The 17,261-nt window shown below is 41.3% G+C and overlaps 1 protein-coding gene across 1 annotated transcript in view; it reads left to right on the plus strand.

Annotated features, from left to right (window-relative positions):
• Positions 1-17,261, plus strand: part of hfm1 (helicase for meiosis 1) — a 347,154-nt gene that overhangs the window by 30,646 nt on the left and 299,247 nt on the right. The window contains exons 2-4 of the mRNA XM_048246228.1: positions 9,361-9,493; positions 9,878-10,029; positions 10,535-10,657. Coding sequence (XP_048102185.1) covers positions 9,451-9,493; positions 9,878-10,029; positions 10,535-10,657 — 318 coding nt within the window. The 5' untranslated portion in view covers positions 9,361-9,450. The remainder of the gene's footprint in view (positions 1-9,360; positions 9,494-9,877; positions 10,030-10,534; positions 10,658-17,261) is intronic.

A 17,261-nucleotide genomic window follows, 5' to 3' on the forward strand; every position in this document is an offset into this window, starting at 1 on the left:
ACGCAAAAAAAAGAACAGATAGAGCGGGATCTGCATTGGGTAGTGGGAACGATCAAAAGCCAACATACAGGGAAGCCGGGTAAAAAAAAAAAAAAACAGATAGCGGGATCTGCTTTGGGTAGTGGGAACGATCAAAAGCCAACATACATGGAAGCGACTTCAGGCCGATACCCCTGAGACATTATTATATGGGAGGATTCCATGCTGATCTGAAACCGACATCGGACAGATTAATGTGTACTGTCTGGGTACAACTGTACAATGATGTTGCAATACAAAAATATGCGCGTGTTAGTTTAGTTAGTTTTGTGATGTTTTGTACTTTTGCCTCATGTGTTTTCAGGTTTGAGGGCTTTTCTTGGCAAGATTGACCTTGGTTAGACTCTGCTTCCATTGATATGTTATTTCTGCGTATGGAAAATAAAGTCAATTTTCGACACACGTCTGTTATTAGTTCATGAGTTTGTGGTTGTGAATGTATTTATGAGAGAGTCAAAGCGCCTCATTCACCAATATCTTCCTAAGAATTTTCTTAACTGTTCTTAAGAAGGTCCTACAAAAACTCTTAGACAGATTCACAAAGGTGTTCTTAAACCTCAGAAACGTTCACAGTTTTGACGTAGGACCTCATTTCCAAGTAAGCAAGTGTGATATTTATCAGTGGAGACCGTTTTCAACACGTTTCATCCAGTCCTTCTAATTGCAGAGTTCGCAGGTGCTAGGCTAGCGCAAGTAATTTTCTACCGTATATTATACACTACATGAGCAAGACAATTTGATTACCATATATGCTTTGAAGTGAAAGCACTGCAGGAATTGAATAGTAAATGAGTCTTTATAGTCCCTAGAGTTGAGCGGAGGGGTTTTGCTTCGACCTGAAGAGACTTATTTTCTGATAATTACCGGCGGACAATACATTATCCCGCTTATTACACGGCTACTTGCCAAAACGAGTAAAGAAACCTAACACAATGAATCTTTAAAAATGATTTTGCTACCGTTTCGTGTCTTCCGCTGACAAAATAAATAGTTCGCCACACAGATAGAACTTGACAGTTTCAGGTGTTGCGTGGCAACGTCTTAATAGCTTACTTTCCCTTTCAATGAAATTCCATAGCAATAAGCGAACGGAATTCTTGCGGAGGGATATGAAAGACGTTAATCAACTCGTTGCCATTGACAGCGGTGATTATATACTTTGCCGGTGATTAATATAGATTTAACATAGGCCTGAACGTTGGGAAGACCCATTCATGTGAATGGAACTTTCTGCAGCACTCTGAAGAGCCGTGTAATAAGCAAATTTAAAATAGAAACCACCTGGGATTGGACTGGTATGAAGTCCTTTTGATAAAATGTCAAAATATAGAGATGACATAAAAAAAAAAAAGTTTTCATTATTCTGCCCAGACCCTCTGGGCACCCCAAACTAACACATAGTGAAAAAAGCTATTGGTAAGAATTTTTTTTGCAGATTGGCGAAAAAATGCCTAACTTTCCCTAACTATTAAGCTAGATAACCGAATTAAATGCTCTACCGCGGGCTGGATTAAAGTGCTAGACGGGCCGGAGTTTGCCTACCCCTGGTTTACACCCCCATACAGTAGTTTATTGTTTCTTTTTGCACAATGGAATGGAAAAGGCATGAAAATTAAACTGAAATATAGTAGAAATATTAACTTTATCTTCTTTTCCCCCGTTAATTCAAGGCACATCAGGTCCTGGAATGCTTCGCTCAGTGACAGAAATACGTATCCTTTGGCAAGAGATTGATGGCATTTTGCTTTGCTCTCTTTATGTGAACCTATGTCTATTGTGGATCATAACAAGTTATGTTTTTTAAATTTAACACATTATCATCATCATCATCATCATAATAATAATAGGGGCAGCCGTGGCTTACTGGTTCGGGCTTCGGGCTTGAAACTGAAGGTTTGGCGGTTCGATCCCTGACCAGTAGGAAAAAAAATGTGGGCAGGGGATGTGGTTGAGCACTAGGGCTGGGCGATAAAACGATAGCGATATGTATCGCAATAGACATGTTCGATATCAATAAAAAATGCGTTCGATAGAACATTCAATAATTAAAAGCAACACACACCTCCCGCCTTACGTTGTCCATAAATATAAAGGCTAAATATATCTTGCATTGTAGATAGTATGTGCAACTCTACTAGAGTAGACGATAGAAGTAGGCCTACCTCAACACAGACTCTCAATGAGTCCTTGCCCGTCGCTCTCTCTCTCTCTCTCTCTCTCTCTCTCTCTCTCTCTAGGTGCATCCCTCCTCAGCATGCGCATGTAATCCAAACATTCACAATCATGCAAGACGACTGAATTGCTATTAAATCCGGTTAGCATCATTAGCACGCTGCACGAATTTGTTCAAAACTGTTGCATTCAAATTGACTGCTAAATTCTAATCAACTCAATCCCGATGCAAATGGAAAAGCATTTTCCAAGACTCAAACGGGCCTGTCCCAAGGAGAAAAAGTCTCTCTCTGTCCCAACCGTACGGTGTTTTGTTAGCTTTAAAAGTGTTTGTCCCAAAGTTTTACATGTTCGCCTCGTCTTACTACGTCCGTACTACAAGTACAGCAGGCAGTTTTAATTGACATCTGCAAAAGCAAGTTTTGCAGCATTCTGGACTTTGCAACAGAGACGCTTAAAGGAACTCGGACTGCTCCGGCCTGCAACAACACCGGACTCGCCTGCTACTCCTCCCGGAAAGAAAGCGTCGGAAGGTGTGCGAGGAAGCAGAAGAGGGGGCGAAGCGGGGGCGTCGGGCCAGGCTAGCGGCCAGCCCAACTTCGCCCAGCCATACCATCCATTCTCCTGGCAAATGTACGATCACTGGACAACAAAATGGATCACATACGACTGCTGAGATCAACGAACTGGACAGTAAGTAACTGCTGTGTGCTCGTCTTCACTGAGACTTGGTTAAATGACAACATTCCGGACTCTGCTGTACAACTGGAGCAGCTAGCATGCTATCGAGCAGACAGGGCCATTGTAAAGAGAGGTAAATCACGAGGAGGAGGAATCTGTGTTTACATCCATGACGAATGGTGCCGGGACACTGTAGTAGTATGCAAACACTGCTCACCACTGGCAGAGTTTATGATCATAAAGTGCCGTCCTTTTTACCTGCCTTTTTACCTGGAAATTACTGCGATTCTGCTAGTCGCAGTATACATCCCGCCTACCAACAACAACAGCGATAAGAACGCGGCTCTTAGTGAACTGTACCAGGCTGTCAGCGAACAACAGACAGCACACCCAGGCGGTTTCACCATCTTCACTAGAGATTTTAACCATGCTGATCTTAAAACTGTACTTCCAAAGCTACACCAGCATGTTGATTTTCCAACAAGAGGAGATAACATCCTGGATCTGGTCTACACTACACACAAAGGAGCATACAAAGCCACCCCCCTCCCCCACATTGGACTTTCAGACCATATCACTGTTATGCTAATGCCCGCATACAGACAAAGGGTAAAAGCGAACAAACCGGTTAAGTAAGCAGGTAAAAGTGTGGCCTGAGGGAGCCTCCGATGCTCTTCAAGACTGCTTTGACACAACAGACTGGGAAATGTTTAAGCAGGCAGCCACTTACAACAACCGGACAGACATAGAGGAGTATACAGACACTGTAACCTCTTACATCACCAAGTGCATCAAGTGGTTGGTACACCCACACAAAAGACATCATCACTCGGGCTAACTGGAAGCCATGGCTGACAGGGGATGTCCTCAGGCTGCTGAGGGCCAGAGACAAAGCCTACAGAGCTGGGGATGAAGCTGGCATGAGAACAGCGAGAGCCAACCTGTCCCGTGGCATCAAGGAAGCAAAAAAAGGAATACACTCACAAGATAACCACCCACTTCAAAGACAGCAGGAACGCACAAAGCCTATGGCAGGGCATTCAGGCCCTCACGGGACTACAAGCCCGCCACAGAGCTGTGAGAGCAACATCCCTCTGCTCAACAACCTGAACCGCTTTGCTGCTTTGAAGCACAAAACAGCACCTGCCCACAGAAGACCCATCCCCTCTACATGAGCAGCCCCTGTGCCTCTCTGCCGACAGCGTGAAGAGGACACTTGCTGCCATCAACACCCGTAAGGCAACAGGTCCAGACAACATCCCAGGTCGAAGGCGCTGAAGGACTGCGCGGGGGAGCTTAAGGATGTCTTCACAGACATCTTTAACACTTCCCTGAAGCAAGCCATCGTCCCATCATGTTTCAAAGCTGCCACCATCATACCTGTGCCGAAGAAAACTGCTCCATCCTGCTTCAATGACTACCGCCCTGTGGCACTGACACCCATCATCATGAAGTGCTTTGAGCGCTTGTCATGTCACATATCAAAGCCATTCTCCCCCCCACCCTGGACCCCTTCCAGTTTGCATACCGAGCCAAGCGGTCTACAGAGGATGCAATCTGCTCTGCCCTCCACCCAGCCCTCACCCACCTGGAAAAAAAGAGACTCATATGTGAGATTGCTGTTTATAGACTTCAGTTCTGCATTCAACACCATAATACCACAACAACTCATCTGCAAACTTGACAAACTGGGACTCAGTACCTACCTCTGCAACTGGCTACTGGACTTCCTCTGTCAGAGGCCCCAAGTAGTACGTGTTGGCAACAATACCTCAAGCAGCATCACACTGAGCACAGGGGCCCCCCCAAGGCTGCGTGCTCAGTCCGCTGCTCTTCACCCTGCTGACGCATGACTGCACTGCAACCTCCACGGCAACAATCACATAGTGAAATTTGCTGACGACACAACTCTGGTGGGTCTCATCACCAAGGGCTTAACGAGACTCAATACAGGTTGGAGGCTCGACCATCTGACCACGCGTGGTGCAGAGACAACAACCTCCTGCTGAACGTCAGCAAGACCAAAGAGATTGTTGTTGACTTCCGGAGAGGTCACACCCAACACCTGCCACTGACCATCGACGGTGCTGTGGTGGAGAGAGCGAGCAGCACCAAATTCCTGGGGGTGCACATCAGTGAAGACCTCTCCTGGACCACCAACACTGCATCACTGGCGAAGGGAGCTCAGCGCCGCCTGTACTTCCCTGCGGAAACTCAGGCGCAGCAAGTGCTCCACCAGCCATCATGACCACATTCTACCGGCACCATTGAGAGCATCCTCTCCAGCTGTATCGCTGTGTGGGGCGGAAGCTGCACTGAATACAACAGGAAAGCCCTGCAGCGCATAGTGAACACAGCTGGAAGGATTATTGGTGCTTCACTCCCCTCCCTGAAGGACATTTACACCACCCACCTCACCAGCAAGGCACTGACCAAAATTGTGAGTGATGCAAGTCACCCCTGCTCACAATCTGTTTGATCTACTGCCCTCTGGGAAGAGGTACAGAAGCCTGCGCTCCCACACTACCAGACTCACCAACAGCTTCATACACCAAGCTGTAAGGATGCTGAACTCTCTCCCTCCTCTCCCCCCTCCACCCTCAGCTACATAACATCCTGGACATTGGACCCACAATGGCCGCCTGCACTACTCCACTTGCACACTTGCACACTTGTACACTTTACAACTTGTTGTTGTCCTGAAAACACAACACTTCTGCTGCTCTTACATAACTTGCACCACTATGCCACTTTCTTTCTTACTTAGGTCAAACAGAACTACCCAAGCCTTTTATTGGCCTGACTTTGCACTAGTATTTTATTGACTGTCTATGCACAATTTCAACCAAATTTTGCTGCTCTTATTTTTTCATTATTATATGTGCCCTCTTATTTACTTATTTACTTACTTTTTTTGTTTACTTGAATGTTATGTTTGTCTGTGGACTTAAATTGGTAAAATATGTCTTGTCTTCACCGTGGGATAGTGAGAAACGTAATTTCGATCTCTTTGTATGTCTGGAACATGTGAAGAAATTGACAATAAAGCTGACTTTGACTTTGACTTTGACTTAAACACACGTGGGGAAACTGAACAGTCTAACCAGTAGACTTACTATGATAAACTAGCAAATTACTTTGTTTACAATATTTCCAGGCTTCAACCAGTGCTGCTCATTCAGACTTATGTGCACAATTAGTTATTTGAGTGTTTTTCATGATTGTGTTGCTATTTCTTTTCCCTGTTTGCTTTGATTGATAACTGAGGTGATTCAAATCAGAGGAAGGTTAAGTTTAAAATAAAAATGTTTAAATGTAACTTTTTTCCCCCTTCTGGTCCTTATCTGAAATAGATAAAAAAAATCAATAACTATCGATATCGAGCGATATGAAATACTTATATCGTGATACAGTTTTCAGCCATATAGCCCAGCCCTATTGAGCACTGCTTTTCCATGCCCACATCCACGGCTGAAGTGCCCTTGAGCAAGGCACCTAACCCCTCACTACTCCCCGAGTGCCGCTGTAGCAAGGCAAATCACTGTGCTTCACCTCACTGTGTGTTGACTGGGTTCTCTGTGTGTTCACTAATTCATGGATGGGATAAATGCAGAGACCACATTCATTGTATACGCAAGTATACTTGGCCTATAAACCTGATTTTTTTTTACATTTTTACATTACATTTACATAATAATCAGGGCTCCAGACTGCAACCAAATGGTCGCATTTTGCAACCAAAATTTGAGAGTGTGCGACTGAATTTTACATCCAGATGCACATGCCTCTCGCTTTATCCCAGAGAACCATACTCATTTCACTCATGGCCGGATCTAGAATAGGGCCCCCAAATATTTCTTCTGCCCCGCCTAATTGGTCAATTTTAATTGACAGCAATTGAATCTGCCAATCACACTTTTCTAATTCGTCCCGTCTGAATTTCGAGGGTGCCGATTTGCTGGTTGGATAGTATAAATACCGGAGCAGCAGCGTTCCCCTACCATTCCACACTGTGTGCATCACTTGCTGTTTCATACTTCAGTAGAGAGGGCTTAGCTATATTTCCATAAAGGTTATAGGCTACTAGATGTAGCCTAATATAGATTATTTTTGCTGGTTTAAATAAAGACCTTTAACTGTAGTTTTAGCTAATGTGCATGTTAGCTTTCTAAGGTGATCTAGCCCAGGGTTGGGCAAACTTTTTGGCTCAAGGGCCACCACACTGGGTTTTGAAAATTGGCGGCGGGCGCGACAACAACTTCCAACGACACATAAAAAAAATACATTTTTTATAGCCTATAATTTAGTATGACAAAATATTTCTTTAAAAATATTAATTGCTTAAAAATACTGCTAATTTTATGCTGTTTAACAAATGTATAAATTGTGCACTGTCGCTTTAAGACAGTCGCTTTAATTCACGTTTATTTTTCAATGATCTTCTGTCTGCTACGGTATGGCCCTCTCACACTTTTTAAATGGTCAGTAGTGGGAACTACTGCTGCGTTCATGATTTCCTTTTAAAAGTTTCTTATAAGGAGATATCAATTATCAACAATGACAAGCCAGCTGGAACCTGCGGCTCTCTCTCCCTCTCGTTGAGTGCAGACGCGTTCCCAATTAAATGGATCGTGATGTTCAATGCTTAGATCTGCTGAAAAGGAGATAACTAAGAACTTAGTTTAACATGATGTTATCTCTATTTAACATTTTGACATTGACATTGTAAACGTTCTCTAAGGAGAGTGAAAAGCAGTTTGCAGTAAAGCTAACCAACGTCGTCTATATCGCAGGAAAAAAATAGCGAGCAGCCTGATAACCAAATGAAATGCTCAGCGGGCCGGATGAAAGTGCTTGGCGGGCCGAATCCGGCCCACGGGCCGCAGTTTGCCCACCCCTGATCTAGCCAGTTAGTTTGTTAACATTGTGACATTTCATTGTGCCCACCTCAAATTTCTATTTGCCCCCCCAATCTGAGCAGCCTAGATCCAGGCCTGATTTCACTTAGGCTAGACTAAAACTTAACAGAAGAACTAATCTGGTAGTGGTGTTTTCTATAGCATATTCGTTAACCTGTCATTCTTTGAACTATTTAAAAATGTTGGGATATGTCTGCGAGGTGCTTAGCCAAGTTCCATGCGTAGGCTACTGCTTTTGAATAACTTTGAAACATACCATTTACGGGCCTCTGTGTACCTGATGGTTTGCCTTCACTATTTTGTCACTTTTCACCTTTTGTTTTATCCACAAGCCGAGGACTGTCAGCAAAGAACTAACTATGTTGACGTTGGCTGCACACTCACTCACTCAGAGCTGCCTGCTTGACACGTCCACTTGCCTGGATGCGTGCAAGGAGCATGAGAGTGAGAGCAGCAGTTCACACAGACACAGAACGTTATTATTTTAATAAAGTATCAATTCTAAAAACGTCGGAAATCGTATCGTTTTTTGCGTGAAGGCATCATGATACCTTTCTAGTAGCGATACACTGTGCAACACTATAGCCTATTGCGGTAACAGCTTTAAAAACATCCACTTGTCTTGCTGGCGTGAACGCAGACCATGGGCTTGTACAAATAAATTAATTAGTAAGATGATCTGCATCTCCGTTCACCTAAAGCTATGGTTGTGCTAACCCATTTGCACAAAACATAATTTCTGAAATGTTTTCTTCTTTGATAACATGAGATGTCTCCATGTAGGGTAGTGTCAAGCAATGAAGTGATAGCAGGTAGATAATGTAAGCCTACATGTCACATGAGCCACACAGAAGAAGGGTGCTGCTTGCTCTGTTCTGTCCCTCCCAAACTACATTAAAATAGTGTGTCTAGCAACCAGAATTTTTAAATTTCCCCCGGATACCCGCCAATATCGTCCGCACCCCCTCTCAGAAAATACTTCCCTATCCCAGAACCCCCTCACTTTTAAAAAGCTTGATACGCCTCTGCCACTGCCAGTTGCTTTTAGAAGACAAGAGGCTGTAAATCAGAGCTTCAAAAGTGTACAATAAAATGTGACACTTTTCAATTTGAAACAGCACATTGTAATTTCTGCATCTATTATCAAAGTATTTTACAGTGTACAGTAACAGTGGAAATTAGTAGAAATGTGAATATGGTTAGCATGTAGATTTACGGTGTGTGCCCATACATTCTTTGGTTGCGCCCCTAAAATTTTCAGTTGGGGGCCACTGTGCTCCTAGTGAAAAAAGTTAGTCTGGAGCCCTGATAATAATAATAATAATAATAATAATAATAATAATAACAGTATAGATGTATCAAACTGAAAAGGCCTTAACTACTTGAACATAGCTGCAAGATTCAGATGTATTTTCAGCCAGTTTCCCTATTTCAATTATGTGCAGTCAAATGCTTTAGATGATGTGAGGCCCTTTTTTAATGTTTAATGTTTAATGATTTGGTAATTCCATTTTAATTGCAATTTAAATTAATACACACTTTTTTTCAGATTTTATATACCAATAGAAATTTTGTTGCTTCTGCCCCCACGGGGTCAGGGAAAACTGTACTTTTTGAGTTGGCTATCATTCGATTACTCATGGAATCTACTGAGCCTTGGCAGAATGTGAAAGCAGTATACAGTGGGTATCTGTATTTTTTTCAGTTTCTGCATATCATATCTCGATGGATCATCTTTTATAATTAACATAGTTGACTATGCACGCTTATATGTATTTGAAAATAATTTTTTAACAATTGATATTCCTGAGGGTTAATATTTATGACCTAAGGGTTGACAATCTAATGATTTTACTGTGTATATTGTGATCAATTTTGAAGATGTTCATGATCTTTTTTTCAGGCAATTCATAGAAAATGTGACAATTTATGCCTACTTACTACTGATGTAATAGCATGGATACATGCTAAATAGTCAGACCAACAGAATGATTTAAGATTTAAGTATGAAACGAAATGTGTTGTGTGAACAGAAAATGTACATCTCATATATTTGTATCTCTTAGTTTCACCTATTAAAGCGCTATGTAGTCAGCAATATGAAAACTGGAAACAAAAGTTTGGAAGGTTAGGACTCAACTGTAAGGAGTTAACTGGAGACACAGAGGTAGATGACCTCTTTGAGATTCAAAATTCTCATCTCATCATGACAACACCGGTATGTATTACAAAGCCAATCTGATGTTTCACATCATATTTTTACAAAAATGTTTCTAGTGTGACTTCCAACCTTTAATTATAATTATAATTTTATGGCTATTGGAGATTACGATAATATTGATTGATTGCTTGGGTGTGATTGCAAATTTTAAGATAAATATATATACTTTCGTAATCAGGCTAGTTATAAGGTACAGAAAACAAAATCTGAATTTTATGCTGATGCTATTACTGCAAACTCACATCAGCCCAAAAAGCTTTGGAAAGTTCTCACTGATATGGGCTCCAAAGGGAAATCAAAATCTAAGTCTGGTAATATTGGATTAGTCATTGAGGATGAGATGATTTTTGACAAATACGAGGTTGCTTGCCATTTTAATGCCTTTTTTACAACAGTTGCTGCCAGTCTGGCTGATAAGTTGCCGTGTGTGTCAGGTATATATGGCCTACCGTTTGTAAACTCCTTTTATAACAACAAACATGTTACTCCTGGTGCTTTTGAGATTGGCCCTGTCTCAGAGGAGAGGGTGAGAATGTGTCTATCCACACTGTCAGCTAACAAAGCCACGGGTCAAGACCTGATTCCTTCCAGAATGCTGAGCGACAGTGCCAATGTAACTTCTAAGGTACTCCACCATATAATAAATGTATCTCTAAGGCAGGGAATCTTTCCAAGCGACATGAAAAAGGCCAGGGTCGTCCCCCTTTTTAAGAAGAGTAGCAGATCAGATGTTGGTAATTATAGGCCTGTATCAATTCTGTCAGCTATATTGAAGGTGTTTGAGCGTCTTGTGTATGAGCAAGTGGAAGAGTACCTTGTCAGTCAAAATTTACTGTATGAACTTCAATCCGGATTTAGAGCAGCTTATTCTACGGAAACCTGTCTTATTCATTTATTTGATTATATCCGTCACAACTTTGATGAAGGAAAGTATGTAGGCATGATTCTTCTTGATTTGCAAAATGCCTTTGATACGGTAAATCATGCAATACTACTATCAAAGTTGCAAAGTATAGGCTTCAGAAATACTGCTGTAAAATGGTTTACCTCATACCTCACTGGAAGAACTCAAGTTTGTGATGTTGAGGGGACCTCGGTATATCACTTGTGGGGTTCCCCAAGGTTCAATCCTCGGCCCCTTTTTATTTTTAATCTATATCAATGACATGCCAGCTGCAGTGAAATGTAAGCTGCTTTTATATGCTGACGACTCTGCATTACTGGTCTCTGGGAGTGATATCAGTGAGATTGAGAAGACTCTAATGAATTAGATAGTGTTAGCAAGTGGCTCATAGACAACAGGCTTTCTATACATCTGAGTCCATTCTATTTGGAACAAAAAGGAAGTTGTCTAGAACAAATGCACTAAAGGTCTCTTGTAATGGCACTGAAATAGTGCCACATATCTGGGGTTAACATTAGAGCAGTCATTAACCTGTACATCTGCTGACAAAATATTATCAAAGTGTGGCGGTAAATTAAAATTCCTGTATCGCTGGACAAGGCATCTGGATTTTTTTATCAAAAAAATATTGGTTGTGTCACTAATTCAATGTCATTTTGATTATGCATGTTCTGCCTGGTACTGTGGGTTATCAGTTAAACTCAAAAACCGACTGCAGGTGATGCAAAATAATGTTATCCGCTACCTATTAAATGCCCGCCCCGACCCACATTGGTAAAGATGCTTTCAAAAGTGTAGGACTGCTGCCAGTACATGTTAGAGTTGAGCAGTTAAAGTTGAATCATATGTTTAATGTCATAAATGGCTCTGTTCCCAAATATTTACACACTCGTATATAAATGGTTCATACACAGCATAATCATAATACTAAGGCCAGTGTCCGTTCTTGTAAAGTGCCCAGAGTCAACAATGCAGCCAGAAGTGCTTTTTTTCTACATATTGTGAAATAATCTGCCACTTTCCCTCAAAATTTTAAATACCAGAGGGGTTTTTAGACATCAGGTAAAGGCATTTTATGGAATAGACCAGGGGTATTCAATTAATCTTCGGCGAGGTCCAGTTACGGAAAATTTCCTCAAGCAAAGGTCCGGAGCATCATAATGTTTAACGTGCGTGTTTAGGCTATGTATGCATGTATGTATGTAGGCCTATGTATATATAATATTAGGATGGATGGATGGAGCCTAGTTGTAGGCCTAGGCCTAATGTTTAATGTGAAATAAAATAGGGCTGGGCGATATATCGGTATTACGACTACGACCGATATATTTTTGAAAACGATATGTAGTTGAGACAATATTGTAATACCGGTATTATGTCAAATAATGGGCCATTTTATCAAAGCCACTTGCTCTTCTGTGTTCAGACCATTCAGATAGCCGCAGCTCTGCTCAACTGCACCCCTGCGTGTGCACGTTCTCCCTCGCAGCACTACAAACTTTCAAACATTACGGACACTGAGTCAGATTTTGTTTACCTTGATCAGAGGTTGGTGCTGATGCCTATTCCGTCGGCACATCAACGGCTAGATCGAGAATTCTCGTTGTGAAATCAAAATTCCACTGGAGCTCCAAGCGGTTTTGTACACGCAAATTTAAGTTACAACACTGTTTACAGCTCTTCGACTCACGGTAAAATGACATTTTTGGTACATAGCCTAGCTAATTTAAATACACTGATGAATGCTTGCGTTTAGCGATATACAGTAGCAGATCTAAAGTCCTCAGGGAGACAACCTACATGCTGATTTTATTAAGAGGATATGCACGCGGGGACTCGCGAGCAGTTAGGGGCATCATTTTTTATGATTCCTGAAACCCCATTCAATCGTGCATAGGGATTTTTTCTTACGAACCGAACATGAAAAAATGAACGATACAAAAACGGTAAGCGCCTATCACACTCTTCATGAGTGACTCAGTTACGTTGTTTAAGTAGCCTAATTGTTTAAAACTATTTTTGTTGTTGATAGCAACATGTCTAGGCCATCATAGGCTACATTTGCTTGTCATCTAGGCCCTATCAAACCCTAACGGGTAAAAAAACTGCATTGTGTGACACAACTGCAGGTTTTTCAATATTTTTGTGCCCAAAATATTGCATTGTGCAGTACAATGTAGGCCTCCGTTGTCAGTCAGGGTCAACTTTTGGTCTTTTGTTATTTGCACAGCTTTATCAGAGCAACTGTAGCCTGTGCCTATTGTAGGCCTATGTTATTGTTTACACTTTTTTGCACAGCTGTGTTAGAGCAGTCTGAAATCATTATAATTAAAACTGGTTGAGTGAATACGAAACACTTAGCTCTTTCTGTTTAAAATATCAATCAGCTCCAAAATATATTGGGATATCAGTTTTGGTCCATATCGCCCAGCCCTACTCCTTGTGCAGTTAAATATTTACAAACAGGTATGTGCTGTGAAGCCACTTTTTTTTCTTATTTTGCACAGCTCTATCTGTGTTATTTGCACAGCCCCTCAGAGCAACTGTATGCCTATTGGTATATGTTATTGTTTACACCTTTTGCACAGCTCTGTTAGAACAGTCTGAAATGAATATAATTAAAACCGGCTGTGTTGTCATAATTGTTGTGTTGAGTGAATATATGAAGCACTTCGCTCTTTCTGTTTGAAATATCAATATCGTATCGATATCGTATATCACCAATCAGCCCCAAAATATCGGGATATCAGTTTTGGTCCATATCGCCCAGCCCTAAAATAAAATAAGTAGCCTAAAAGGCAACATTCGAAACGAGGAGAAATAAGGCCAGATAAGAGTAATTGGGGAGAAAACTGTGTAGCCTTGGCTATTTTTAAGATCTTAACGTGAACTTAAAATCAAATTTGAGCTGAAACAAGGATGGATATTTCACAGCTGGTTCCTTGAACCCATTAATCAGCAAATTTAATTTAATTTTTTTTTTTTTTTTTTTATGTTGACCCGAAATCCTGGAAACCCAGGAACATCACGTTGTTGGGCAGTGAATGCATGTAGGCTTAACTAGATTGTGGTGGATTAATCATGTTGCCTTCTTAAATCGTAAAAAAATGTGGTCTCAGTTCACTGTTGAATGGGCCTAGCCTACCCTATGCTTGCTCAAAATATATGCTTTGTCTAGTAGAGGTGCTTCAAATTGGCGCTTTTAAAAATGGCCTGTCTCAGAATATGTAGAAGAGGTCCAGGGCAATTCTGCGCAAAACTGTGACATCCATATTTAGTTGGCGTTACGGACGTGACAGTTTTGCGTGGTATTGCCCCTGTATCGTTATATAAAACTCTGTTCTCACTGTCTAGCTTTCTGGGGCCTCATGTACAAAGCTTGCGTATGCACAAAAATGCTGCGTACGCCATTTCTCACGCTCACGTCCGGATGTACGAAGACTGACTTGAACGTGAGAATGTGCGGTCCTCCACGCAAACTTCATGTCTGGCGTACGCAAATTTCTAATGTGGATCGTCAGTTGGTGACACTTAGAGGTAATGCAGTGCAACAACATTATATGATCGCGAGTCTAGGCCTTTATTTGCACAGTATATTGTGAAATGTGGGTTATTAAAAATGATAACACTTCGAAAATAGGCCTATGTTTCTAAATTTGGACATGCAACATGCGCAAATTCTACTAAGTTATGCAACAACCTATCTATGATGACAACTGTAGACTTATTAGAGGATAAGAATTAAAAGGGAATGTGAAACATAGCCTACACAGCCCTGATATTTGGTTACAACGATTGTTGATGACTGGTTATCAAACATTTCAGATTCTGAAGAGCTTTCCACAAAACCTGTGATAAATGGGTCGGCTTCACGATTTGCCCATGCCTTAACATTTGCCGAGTGTTTTCCCTTCATATCTCCGATAGTTTTTCATTTTAAAAGAAATACATATGGGACAGGATCATGCATGTGAATAGAAAGGCTGACTAATAAGTGCGAATATAAGATATTTCCCTGATTGACTGCATGGCTACTTTGACTTTCCTTGAGTAAGCATTTGCATTATTGTCACACTTATTGTGCAAATATAGGGATATGATCCAGAAATCGTAATGTTGTGGCGAGGTGGCCTGGATCAACTGAGTTCATTCCATTCGGTGCCGCGATCGTGGGGTACTTGGACATGATTTATTTAATGATTTTTAATAAATGCAGTTATGTTGTCATGGTCCAAATGCATTCAACCCAGTTATGCTAACCCTGTCACCTACTTGCAGACTGACCAATAATTCTGCCACGGTCTCAGCCTAGCCACTGCCAGCTCTGCCACTACTGTTTTTGTTTTGTTATTAATTAATTACAGATGATAAAGACATAAGATTCTTGCCATTTAGATCAGATAAGCACTTCTACCTCGCATTAAGCTGGAAATAAACTTTTATTCATTTAATGATTTCAATTATTAAACTTTTCAAATTGCAACAGGTTTGAGTATGAATGGATTCACAGATGAGTTTTCATTGCTATTAATATTGCGGGATAGGCCATTTTGTCTTCGCAGAGGTCTGCTTCTCGAATGTCCTTGTAGTGAGCATATTAAAATGAGTGTGATTGAGGGAGGAGAGGGGTGGAGTGTAATGCTCGTGCATATGCTTAATTTCATCGTTCATTGGGATGTACAAAGAAAAGCTGTGTGGAATGCTCAAATACGCTGGTTTCATACATCAGGATTTTTTGTCGCGTATGCTACTTTTCAGGTTTGCGCGTACGCATTGTTTTAGTATGAAATCCACGCAAGTCTTTGTACATGAGGCCCCTGGTCTTTGAGCAATCGATGATTTGAAAATAACTTACATATCGTTAACTTAGATATCCATCTGATTGTTTCTTGTCCCGCCTCCCTCCTCGCCGTTTTCAGGCTCGCTTAGTTTCAGTGAGTCTCTTCCCCATTTAGGGAAGTCCAGAGTCGATTACCAAAGTGTGCTCTGAAATTCACAATTTAAAAAAAAAAAAAAAAACATAGTCCAGTATTTCTTTTGAAATTTCAATGAAGTTGTATGGACTGGACTATGTTTTTTTTTTTTTTCTTAATGACGAAATTGTGAATTTCCAGAGCACACTTGGCAATCGACTCTGGACTTTCCCTAAAGCTGGCAACAAAGATGGCAACATTTCGGAAAGGTACTGGCTTGATGAAATTCATTCTGGACTCTCTATCCGACCACGCAAAGACCTCGGGGATACTTCGGTTTGGCTTTAGGGACCCTTTACTCACTACCACGTAAGTGTAATGTTGTTTGGAACTGTAGAAGAGGTATAAAAATAGCGTTTTGTAGCGGCAAAATAATATGCCCTTCTCACTTCCACGCTAACGAGCTTTGACTAAAAACGGTAACATTGAACTTTCTCAAAACACATCCGAATGACATGATTTGGATGTCAACTCAACGTACAGTGGGCAGTGCTTCGACTTGGCCAGCTTCACTCGCGGTCCGCGCGTGGGATCAGGCGGTATCACGCGACTTTAATTTGTATTTTCCCAGTGTGACAATGCAACAACCCAAACAACCGGTAGATGGCTCAAGTGAGCAGGGTGTCTCGTAAAAAGAAATGGAGCCTGGAAAACCCTACACAGACTTCACTACAAACTTTAGCAGACTGGTTTAGAAATAATTTAATAGCCAGAAATATGCCTGCCCTGCCCTAATAAAGAAATATTTGGTTAACTGCGAAAGTGAATCCGTTTGCAGCCGAGAAGAAACGCATTAAACATTCTGGTTTTCTCCGAGTGCAATGATGATAGACAGACATCATTTGGACAAAATATAGAGCATATTAACCTCCGTTGCTCAGCCAAATGCCTTCCTGTTACGTCCTGTTATCACGGAGTTACAGGCGATAAACGATTTTTGATGGTCACAAGTTTACTTCATTAGCGGTTTATTTTTTTGATTATTAAAGAGTGTTTTTCATTTAAAGGTTTGACTTCATTACTTATTCAGTAGAGCATTTAGTGCTCTTCCCAATCCCAGACGTTCACATTGCATGTTTGTTTTGTAATGGATGCAACCCGCGAGATCGCTTTTGTCATAGGGCGCCCGATACCGTGGATGCTCCGTCTCGGCACCCACTGAAAACATCGAGCACCCGTGTGACAGCTTACAGTCCGGCTAAATTTACATTCATTTAAAATCAAACATCGCAGTTTATGTTAAATTCAGCATCTCTCATAATGTGATTGGATATGTTGCTGTCAATTCCCTACTTCATATACTAACCACCAATGAGAGCGTCTCTCGTATGAAAATTCCTGACACTTCCCAC

The sequence above is a fragment of the Alosa alosa genome, chromosome 1 (assembly GCF_017589495.1).
Source record: "Alosa alosa isolate M-15738 ecotype Scorff River chromosome 1, AALO_Geno_1.1, whole genome shotgun sequence".
Lineage (NCBI taxonomy): Eukaryota > Metazoa > Chordata > Actinopteri > Clupeiformes > Clupeidae > Alosa > Alosa alosa.